This window comes from Choloepus didactylus (assembly GCF_015220235.1).
Source record: "Choloepus didactylus isolate mChoDid1 chromosome 12 unlocalized genomic scaffold, mChoDid1.pri SUPER_12_unloc1, whole genome shotgun sequence".
NCBI classification, from domain to species: domain Eukaryota; kingdom Metazoa; phylum Chordata; class Mammalia; order Pilosa; family Megalonychidae; genus Choloepus; species Choloepus didactylus.
In genome coordinates this window covers 101653-112878 of record NW_023637587.1, presented here as the reverse complement: position 1 = coordinate 112878, position 11226 = coordinate 101653, and the positions used below count along the sequence as shown (strand labels likewise).

The 11226-nt window shown below is 41.8% G+C and overlaps 1 protein-coding gene across 3 annotated transcripts; it reads left to right on the top strand.

Moving 5' to 3' along the window:
* Window positions 1-334: 334 nt before the first annotated feature.
* LOC119524762 lies at window positions 335-9922 on the top strand. Of its 3 annotated transcripts, none has more exons than XR_005214877.1 (6): window positions 335-740; window positions 1390-1508; window positions 2022-2254; window positions 3900-4156; window positions 6385-6452; window positions 9630-9922. XR_005214877.1 is itself a non-coding variant. In XM_037823424.1 (4 exons), the coding sequence occupies exons 1-4, from the start codon at window positions 609-611 to the stop codon at window positions 4016-4018; spliced, it is 606 nt and encodes a 201-aa protein (XP_037679352.1). In that variant the 5' UTR covers window positions 335-608; the 3' UTR covers window positions 4019-4233. The 3 variants fall into 3 exon arrangements, 1 of the variants encoding a protein (XP_037679352.1); XR_005214876.1 differs by having other exon boundaries at window positions 3897-4156; XM_037823424.1 differs by lacking the exons at window positions 6385-6452; window positions 9630-9922 and having other exon boundaries at window positions 3897-4233.
* The last annotated feature ends 1304 nt before the right edge of the window (window positions 9923-11226 follow it).

Sequence of the window (11226 nt, the reverse complement as noted above, 5' to 3'; positions counted from 1 at the left end):
AGACATTCCAATGCAGCCTGTGGCCAGGGCTCTAGAGCTTCTGGTTTTGAATCCGAAAGCAACAAGTGAGAAGGGATGCTCCCACCACATTTAGTGGGCAGCAGAGACAGTGACTGAAAGATAAGACCACATCAAGAGGTCAGGCTGTGCTCACTAGACCTTCCATGGACTGCAAGGATCACGGGCTCCACAAGAGCACAAAAAGGTGATGCCAGAGATTGGCAGGTGCTGGATGCACAGCTGTAGCTTGGAGCCAAACAATAAAATCTGTCTGCTGGGCATGTGCAGCACACCGATGTGCAGGACTTGGTGCACTGGAGGATGGAGATGAGCAGATGCTGTGACAGACCTCCATAGTCTTGGAAAGCATCAACTCCAAACTATGCAAGAACCTTCAAATCTCGAAGGTTGTGAGGAAGCATCTGGGAGAGCAGAGGATGGGACTGCAGACACCAGCTGCCAAGTGGACACTCACCCCACCCGGGGGGCTGCAGAGACTGTCCTGGTGTGTTTCCCCTGCTGCCCTGCTCCCCTCTCCTGCCTTTCTGCATCTTTTCATCTGTTTCTAGGAGAATGGAGTTGGATAGGGAGACATAAATTGAATTCAAATGAGAACAGAATCTTTTTCTTCACATCTACCTTTAGCAAAGGGGTCAGCCACCCATCTGATACATTTGGAAGAGAACCCAAGGTCAGCAGGACCAAAGGAATACTTTTTATTGAGCAGCAAGAAGGCTCAGGTATGCTCCCATGGAAAGGTGTTGGCAAGGAATCCAGAGGAGGGATTGTTTGTTTATGAGAAGCCCTAACCCGTTCATCACACACCCTCTCCCCTGCTCTCAGTCCAGGCTCTGAGGAAGGTCAAGCTGCTGGGAACGTGACGGGGCCTCGCCACCCCCAGCCGTCAGCTCCATCCCCACCCTAGACATGCCCTCCCGCCCTCCCTTCCTGCCCCGTGGAAGTGCTCAATGCTCTGAGGGTCCCGGAGGGCACAGCTTGTCTCCTGAAGTGGGCGGGGGCCAGGGGTACCCCAGCAAGGTAGAGAGTCAGCATCGGCTTCCCATCCTGCCCTAGCTTCTCGGGGCTTCAAACATACAATATGGATTTTTTGGAAAGAAAAACATCGTTGGACTTTAGACCTCATGGAGACTTTTTCTCAAATTGTTACATATATTTATTAAAGCAGTGCTTCAGGTAAAAGGAATAGGTTTACTGATACTTATAATCCCATTAACAAATCATCACCCCTGTCCGTTCCTATACCCTTAAGTTCACCCTCATCATCATGCCTGTCCATATTAGGTCATCAGTCCCCCTTCCCTAGCTTCTGTCTATATCTAGGCTCCCTGTATTCTGCATTATAAGATGTTTATTTTACGTTGTTCACAGAGTTTACATCAGAAAACTCACAGCTTCCCGCCCGGCGCTCCTCTGTCTCTGCCTGCTCATGATCCAGCCATAAGGTCCTGTATGGTGCTGCTTGAGAGGTGCGGGTCTTTGGTCCTCAGGTGGGTGTCAGTGCGGCTGGGGCGCAGTCAGCTGTGGCACCTGCATCAGGGTGGGGCCTGTGCCTGTCAGCTGGTGGGACCGAGAGCCTTCCGTTGCGGGAGCCGAGTCCTGCCCGTTGAAGGCCCCTGTGTCCATGTGGCTTCTCCTTGGTGACCACAGCTGGAGCTGCTCCCACCACTAGCCCGAGAGCCCTGTCTGCCCTGTGCCCGGCCTTGCCATGGTTGTGCTCCCTTCCCCTGGCACAGGATTCTTGTGGCTTTATCCACACGTGTCTTTAATGACATTGTAGCTGGCAAGGCTCTTATCACCTTCTTTCCCTAAAATTGGCTGAAATGTTTTAAGTGAGATGTGAAAAATATGGAATGTCAACTTGGCTTTCCCTTGCTCTTCCTTTATTCATTTTAATGAAATCGTCTTGTTTGTTATGTGACAACCAGGAAGGATGCTGTGAGGAGGGGAGGGTTGGAGGCCGCCTTTCTGCCTCTCCTTCCAGTGCTCTCCGTGTCTTCCAGGTGGAGGCTGACAGAGGAGGCAGGAGGAGGGGAGGAGGTCCGGGTGCTGCTGCTCTCCCAGTGCTCCCGGCCTTGCAGCTGCGTGTGTGAGCCCGAAGGGAAGGCCTGCAGCTGGGGGACAGGCTGCGGAGGGGCCCACGCTGGTGCTGCTGGAGGATGCGGCCACCGAGATCTCAGACTGGATGAGAAGTTCCCTCCCAGGCAGCAGTGTGGGCTGGGCCTCCCACAAAGAGGTGACATTTCTCCCAAAGTGCTAATCAAATGGGATGTTGTTTTCTAGCCAGTGGAAAGTTTCTTTAGGCTTCTCTTTAAAACAGTCTCAAACTTTGGAAAGGTTGCTAGTACAGAACATTTGAGAATACGTTGGGGACCAGTTCCCCATCAGCTTTAAATACCTCATTGTGTATTTTTGAAATGCCAGGTCATTTGCCAGCCCAGCCCCAGCACAGCTGTCCAAGTCAGGAGGGCAAACACTGCTGCCTTACTCCCAGCTAGTCTCCACACCCCACTGCAGTTTTCCCATTTGCCCTGGAAGGTGCTTCATCACAGGAGAGCCTGGTTCAGAACTGTGCGTAGCTTTCGGTCTGCCCCAGGCAGGGTCTGATCCTCCAGCTCATGTGGCCATATTAAATGTCCATCGCATGCCAGGCATCATGCCTCCCCCTTTCCTGGGGCAGTGGGGTGAGTCCCGCTGGCAGGAACATCATAGTGTGGGGCTGCGTCTTCCTCCCGGCACCTGCAAGTGGTCAGAGCTGCTGTCCTGAGTGCTCCACTGGGTCAGTGATCCGGCGTGTCTGGCTTGGGTCAGTGATCTGGGGTGTCTGCCCTGCAGGCTCCTCCAGTGGGAAGTCCATCCTCAGGCCCCACACACATACACCACACACAAACTCCTGCATTAAACTGTGAGGTATGCACATGCTCTCACACACACACTACACACATGGGACAGCTGTGGGGTGTGCACACTCAGTAGACTAGGAGAGATGTGAAAATTCGCACACACACCCCACTTCCATGAACATACATGGTAGAGTTAGAAGAGATGTGTATCCCTGCACACTGTGATGGCTTGAAGTTGTTTGTACCCAAGAAAGGCAGTTCTTATGTCATGTCCTTTCCTATGGGTGTGGACACATTTGTTTTCTTTGCTTTCATTTTTTTAGTTCTGTTACTTAGATGTATGGTTTAGAGATGCATGTAAAAGCAGTAAACTAGATATTAGGAAAAGGAAAGGAATGCTTCTTACATACCCACTATACCTGAGGTTATCACCAGGTGAGGAAGGAGAGGAAGGGAACAGGGAGTGGGGGTGGGCAGAAAGCTGACCCCTGGACAAGATGGAAGGGACCCTCCAGGAAGCATGGAGGCCTCAGGTTTCTTACATATTGGGGGTGGGGATCAACTGGGTTTTCAATTGGTTATTTTTGTCATTGTAAATGAATATTTTATCCATTCTTCTGTATATAAGATATATTTCACAATAGGAATATCAGAAAATAACCTATGTGTAGGCAATAAAATAATTTCTACACTTTCTGGCAGCTGGAGCAAAGTGGATCAGGTCTGTGTAGGAGGGTCGCCTTGCTGGCGGTGAGGGGGCAGTCTGAGAACTGGCTGTGAATGGGGGCTCCCTGCCTGAACCCGTGGGTTCCATCCAGAAACCAGCTCCATCAATTTCCCCCCAGCAAATTGATGGCAGCCATCCCAAGGTGCACCTTGATAAGCTTTTCTGTGCACCCCAGCCATGTCCTGGGCCCCCTCACAAATGGATTAAGCTCCACCTGTGCTCTGAGGGGCCTGGGGCGCTTGAAAGACACAGCCCCTCCTCTGAAGACCCTCCTTGTAGCATGTTATTGTGTTTTCTTTGTTCTGCAGTGGGACAGCCGCCCTGCCTGCCAGGTGTTCCATGTTGCCCCCTGGGGTCCTTCAACCTGCAGGCCTTGCTGCTGCCCCCCAAGGAGACCTTGCCTGAGGGCTCGGCCCTGGAGAGACCCTGATGCTGAACTTGCTGAACTCAGGCAGCCCCGTTGCTTTGGCACCAAAGCGTCAGGATGCCGTCCAGAGTAATCAGATTCCCCACAGTTTGGGGTCGACATTAGCATCAGCAGGAAGCAGAGGAGTGACAAGTTGTCCAGGTGTGCAGCTGGAGCAATTGCAGGCACACGTGGGAGGGCGCTGGGCACCCCATGGTCAGAACAGAGATCATTACAGAAAAAAGGAAACTCAAATCCTCCCGTACCTCTAACCACCACCCCCCCTCCATTATTGATTCATAGTTTTGGTATAGTACCTTGTTACTGTTGATGAAAGAATGTTAAAATACTACTAACTGTAGTATATAGTTTGCAGTAGGTATATATATTTTTTCCTATATGACCCTCTATTACTAACTTCTAGTTATAATGTAATACGTTTATTCTAGTTTGTGAGAGAGATTTCTAGTATTTGTACATTTAATCACGGACATTGTCCACCACTAGATGCAGTATTTTATACATTCCCATCCTTTAACCTCCAGCTTTCCTTCTGGTGACATATGTGACTCTGAGCTTACCCTTTCCATCCCCTTCACACACCATTCAGCACTGTTAGTTATTCTCACAATGTGATACCATCACCTCTGTCCGTTTCCAAATGTTTATGTTCACCCTAGTTGAACATTCTGCTCATAATAAGCAACCACTCCCCATTCTTTAGCCTCATTCTATATCCTGGTAACTTACATTTCATGTCTGTGACAGTTCATATCAGTGAGACTCTGCAGTATTTGTCCTTGTGTGTCTGTGTTACTTCACTCAATATACTGCCCTCAGGGTTTCTTCATCAACCTATTTATTTTAAAACAGTTTTGTTCACGCACCATAAATTCCATCCTAAGTAAACAGTGGTTGGTTTCCTGTATAGTCACGTATTTATTCAGCACCATCGCCACTATCTATATAAGGATATCTCCATTTCTTCCCCAAAGAAGGAGGAAGAGTCAAAGAAGGTAGAGAGACAAAAGAAAAAGAAAAAAGGGAGAGGAAAAAAATGACAGGTAGAAAGCAATGAAAAGAAGGATGGCATTCCCTCCGTGAATACATGAGAATGCATCTTTCCCACATCCCAGCGGCAGACTGCTGTCAAGCCTTTGGCGCTCTGTCAGGCTCATGGAGTATCTTGATGTTGTTCTCTGAATTCGCCCTTCTCTTATCCTTAGCAAGGGCGCACACCTATTAATGTGTATAAGAGTCATTTGTAGTTCCTGTTTTGTGAATTTTCTGTGAGTAGTCTTTCCTCATTTTTCTAGTAGATTACAGGCTATTTTCTCCTTGATTTGTAAGAATCCTTAAAAAGGAAATTAACCTTTTGTCTTTTATGTGAGTTACAATTCTGTTTCCCAGTCTGCCATCTCATAATTGTCTTTGCCTCTGTCGACTTTTCCCAGGAGGAGTTTGTGTGTGTGAGTGAGGGTTCTGTGTGTCAGTCTTTTCTTCAGATTCTAATGGGTTTAATGCTTCCCTTTGAAAAAACCTCCTTTCTCATATTTTTCTAGGCATTTTATAATTAATTTTCTTTTTTATTCTTAAATGATAAACCCATTTAGGATTTAGTTTGTAACAATAAATTAGGTATAAATCCAACTTCATTTTTTTCCCACATGGCAACTCAGTCATCCCAGTGCCATTTATGGACTGTCCATCTGCACTTACTCCTGCATGTATTTGTGTTTATTTCTGGATTTTCCTATTATTTAAAAATTGTTTTTAAAAATTATATGTGCCATACATGAATCCCACCACAGTGTAAAAAGTTCAGTCAATGCCGTTTGCTTTCCCTCCTCCCATTTCCTCATTCCTGTTTTGATAATCATTGTTAACAAATCACTGTGATTCCTTTAAGACCTTTTTTTCTAATAATTATGTATGGATGTGTATGTATAGTGTCACACACATGTAGATTGGGGATACATACACACACACACACACACACACACACATTATATGCAATATGAGACAAATTGCTTTTTTCCCCGCTATTGTCTTAGAGTTCTATGATAGTCCATCCAACTCTACCTCCATTATTTATAACTGCTGCAAGGATTTTGTAGTATGGAGGTATCATACTTCAACCACTTCTTTCCTTTTAACACACATTTAGTTTGTTTCTAGTTTTTTCCTAATCCCATCAATTTTGGAGTAGCTTGTGTGTATGAAACATGTTGCATTGTTTCTCTTTAATTTGTGATATGCTTCTGTTTAATTTGTAATAAAGTTAATGTTTATTTCCATGATTAATAGTAATGTATAATTCATCAGAGAGAAAATCTGGGCAGCATTGAGCAATATGTTATTAAAATTTTGTAATGATCCTATCTTTCTAGATAAAATTTGATGCTGGGCTCTTCTTCTTCATACACACAGACTAATTTGGAGAGATGAGATAAATCACGTAAGATACAGTCTTTTTGCCTCTATTTTAGGTTTTAAATCACTGAAGCTTTTCCTTTTGCTTTTTTTTTTCATCCTTTGTGGCCAAACTCCAAATAGATGCAGTGTATTTATGCTTTCAGAATGCTGTGTGTCCCATTTGATTGCTTTGAATGGAATGAAGATAGGGTAGGTAGGGTGTTGTCTCTCATTCAGCTCCAGAAAAGTCTTTGTAGCTCCTGCATTGAAGAATCATGTTTTTAAACACCAGCCAATTCCTACTCTATACCCAGATGTTCTCCATTTAATATGGGAGTAATTCTCCCATCAGTTGTGAGGGGTCCTTAAAAATGACCCATAGATCTTCAAACAACCTTTCTCTCAGGTTGTTGGTAGAGTCAAGTGGATATGTCTGCTATGCAGAACAGGCTTTTGCCCACATATAGAGGAGAAATGCCTTTAAGTAACACAGCAAGATGAGAAAAGCTCATTTTCATTTTCTAGGAAAGAAGAGCAAGTTATGTGTATATAAAGCTCATATTTTTACTACAAGGTGTTTAACTTGAAATTATATATACCTTAGTTTCATTGTTGTCACTAAGATAAGCTATCTATTCTGCATTTTAATTTTCCCAATTACTTCTCATTCAATGAAATTTTAAAACTACGTATAGCCAATTTATACTCCCTTGGGGCTGATACTACCCCCATTGAGAATGCATGCCTTAGAATATTAATATTGTGTAAATCTTTAAAAGGAAATACACATTCAGGAAAGAAATCTTTTTTAACAATAGCGTAGGTTATCCTTAAGCCAGGTGTTTGTATGTTAATTAATCTTAGTGTAATTATTTGATTACCATATAAAGAGGCAAATATGGACAAATTCATAGACCCATTACATGCCATTCATAATTTTTTAAAAAATATTCAGTTTTATTGAGATATATTCACATACCATACAATCATCCACAGTGTGCAATCAGTTGTTCACAGTACCATCACAGAGCTGTGCATTCGTCACCACATGTCTAAATATTTTCACTCCTCTAGAAAAAGATAAAAATATGAAAAAAATAAAAGTATAAAAGAACACCCGAAAAGCTCTATCTCTTATGTCACCTTAACTTTTATTTAAATTTTATCCCCATTTTTCTACTCATCTCTCCATACACTGGATAAAGGGAATGTGAGCCACAAGGTTTTCACAATCACCAAGCCACGCCATGTAACCTCCAGAGTTATACCATCAGCTTCAACAATCAAGGTTTTGGGGTTACTGTTTGACAATTTCAAGTATTTCCATCTTGCTATTCCAGGACACTAAAGACTAAAAAGGGATATCTATATAGCACATAAGAATATCCTCCAGAGTGACCTTTCAACTCCATTAGAAGTCTCTCATCCACTGAAACTTTATGATGTTTCATTTTCCTTCCCTCTTTTGGTCAAGAAGATTTTCTTAATCCCATGATGCTGGGTCCATGCTCATCACCAGGAATTATGTCCCGCATTGCCAGGAAGATTTAAACTCCTGGGACTCATGTCCCACATATGGGGAAGGGCAGTGGGTTTACCTGCTGAGTGGGTTTAGAGGGAGAGAGGCCACATCTGAGCAACAAAAGAGGTTCTCTGGGGGACACCCTTAGGCACAATTATAATTGGGCTTAGCCTCTCCTTCGCAATAACAAGCTTCATAAGGGCAAGCCCCAAGATCCAGGGGTCAGCCTACCAGATTGGTTGTCCTCAGTGCTTGCTAGAACATCCCCAGTTCCTCAGGGAGGCCCTGAAAATAGATTTTTATTCTCTGCCCAAATTACTCTGGGATGCATCAGGATTTCACACTAACCTGTACAAACCTATACAAAGTCCCCTATAATTATGATGTTTGAATACACTGATCATACTTGTGAAATTATTTAGTGTGCTACCAAAAATACAGATCCTGCACCAAGTATAAATCTCTTCCCTTTGTTCTTCCACAGAAGTTGAAGTTGTATAACACAGTCAGTATCATCCTTTACCCTTTGGCCTGATTTGCTTCCATTAAATGCAACAAAGGCAATATTCCAAAGCTAATGTCTATGAGAGGGGGATATAAGGAAAGGCTATGGGCTTCTTGGTGGTAGTATTGTTGTCTGACCTAATTGCATGGTATTTTGTTTTTATTTTTTCTTCTGTCTTTTTAGTATTCTTTTTTAAATAATTTTTTTAAATTTTATTTTGAAATAAATTCAACCTTACAGGAACAGTTACAAAAACAATACAAACCCCTTACACAGAAGTCCAGCATACCCCAACCCCCCTCCCCGATACCCTGATCCACCAATTTTAACATCCTGTCACACCACTCTTTCTTTCTTGCCCTCCCTCCTTCCCTCCTTATCTGTCATCATCTATTGCTCTGTCTTCTGAACATATGAGAGTAAGCTGCACACATCCTTGTACAAATATAATTCACATATACATTTCCCATGAACAAGAACATTCTTTTATGCAATCCCATTAAGTGCAGCTAAGAAGTTCAAGAAATTCAACATATAAAGCTTGCATTCTATATTTCCCTTTTTTTTTTTCTTGTGTCCCGTCTGTGTCCCTTTGAGCCTCCTCTCCTCCATTCTCAGATCCCATCCAGTATCATCCTTGGCATTTAATTGTCATCTATTTAGACTGTCTTTTTTTTTTTTTTTCCAATTGTGGAAACATATATACAGCCTAAATCTTCCCATTCCAACCCCTCCCTAGCATCCCATTAGTAGGATTCATCACATTTTAAATAACTTTTAAAGTTAGATTTGCTAATAAAGGGAAGATATCTCTATATTGTTAAAATTGTGTATATGTGTATGGTGAAGTACAATTATAAAGATGAAGAAAAATCACCCATATAATACTCAACATTGTTTTGATTTTTCAGTTTTTTAGTTTGTTTTCCATATAAGATAATATTGCATGCAAGAAGTTCTCATGTAAATATTTTTAATGTACACCCACTATGAAAATAAAGGTAATTATATCTTTTAAACTTGTGATGATCTTCCACCCAGCAATATGCCTTCACAGTATTGTTTCATTTAATTTTTCCTTACATTTATTTAAGGAATAAAAAAAGAACTTTTTAAAATACTGTGTTAAATGTGATGAAATGGGGATTTCTAACGAGTCTCATAAATCTTATTTTGTATTGATTTCACCCTAGGAATGCTTCATGGCCATTCGTTTATCCCATATATTTTCACTGAAGAACAGGCACCTGGCATTTGGAAAAGGTTCAATCTATGTATTACAGTTTTTATCACACTCAAACAATGTTTCCACCAGTCAGCCTGAACTGATTTATTGTGATGCCATGACTGCAGATTTGGAATGACTCTATTACTGTGTTTTGGAGCTTTATAAATAAAAGCCACTGATCAGGAAGAAAATATCTTAAGAATGTAATTTGATTTATTGGTGTATAAAGTCATAAAGAATGAATAAAGTACTAAGGTTTGCTGCAATTTATTCTCGTGTCATCATAAATTAGTAGGGTGTTGCTATCACTGTATATTTTCCACACCTTCTTTCACATCTGTGTACTTGTAGTTCAGTATATAAAATCAGAAATGACTCATCTGAGAAAAAAGAACTGACTTTGGTCCAGTTTCTAATTAATCATTAAGTTGATTTCTCAACTGACTTTTCCAGGTATCAGTGTTAAGTAGATATTATTATAGTTATTGTCCAAGGTGGGACATTTATAAGGATAATATTAAGATTGGATTACATGAATAATATAATATAATGTTTTGGGTTAAAGTTCCACCATGTCAGTTATTTACTTATAGCTATTCTAATACCCTAGAAAGTAAAAAACAATATTTATATAAAGATTCAGTGCTCATAATCTTTTGTTAAATACTGTCTTATCTGTTCCTACCCTTCCCTCTCATTTGATCACTTTCTCAATCCTCAGGGATATCTGGGCAGTGACCACCCTAAGTTGTTCATATTGTAAAAAGGTGTCAACATAATGGGGAAGGGGGATGTGTATTATTGATGTTCTTAGAGAGGCCATTGCCCCTGGGTTTTGGGACATATCCTCTGGAGGATTTAAGTTGAGGACTACCAATTTGGATTTAAGTTTCTAAAAATCAAATCTGAGCAACAAAAGAAATTCTCTGCAGAAACTCTTAGTCATAATTATAGGTGGGCTTAGCTTCCCCATTACAGTATGAAGTTTCCTGAGGGCAAGCCTGAAGGTCGAGGGCTTGGCTTACTAAATTGGGAATCCCTAATGCTTGAGAGAGCATCTGGAATTTCCCAGGTCAGAACTTCAATAGTTCCGTATTTTTTCTACAGTCCCTCAAGAGACACTGCTTATACTTTATTATCTGCCCAATATACTGTGAAATATATAAGAGTTTTACTTTAATCTACATAGAGTTCTGCTATCTCATTCTGTATTCGAGGCTCCATGTGTTTAAGTTGTTTAAATGAATTGGCCAGACAGGTTAATTTATATTGTGTGCTACAGTCTATTTAAATTTTGTACACAATAAACATCTCTTCCTCTGGACTCACAGAAGGTGAAGTTTTAAAATAGAGATCTTGATATCCTTTATCCTATATTCTGGTTCACCTTAGTCCCAACCAGATCAGCTCTGTTCATATATCTAATTGAAGTCTGATCTCTTGGCATCTTTAACCGCTGTTGTATGGAGTAATGTGAGTCTTATTTGTCACACAGATACCCAAAGTTCCACAGAAATACCAGGTTATTCACATAAAGCACAGCATCTCAGAATTTAGAAATA

Bases quoted from the DNA above. Each gene is read 5' to 3' on its own strand.
- LOC119524762 (XM_037823424.1), top strand. From the start codon at position 609: ATGAGAACAGAATCTTTTTCTTCACATCTACCTTTAGCAAAGGGGTCA. The intron at 1,509-2,021 runs GTGGGTGTCAGT...CGTGTCTTCCAG, and splicing joins TGCGGGTCTTTGGTCCTCAG to GTGGAGGCTGACAGAGGAGG. The intron at 2,255-3,896 runs GTGACATTTCTC...TTTGTTCTGCAG, and splicing joins GCTGGGCCTCCCACAAAGAG to TGGGACAGCCGCCCTGCCTG.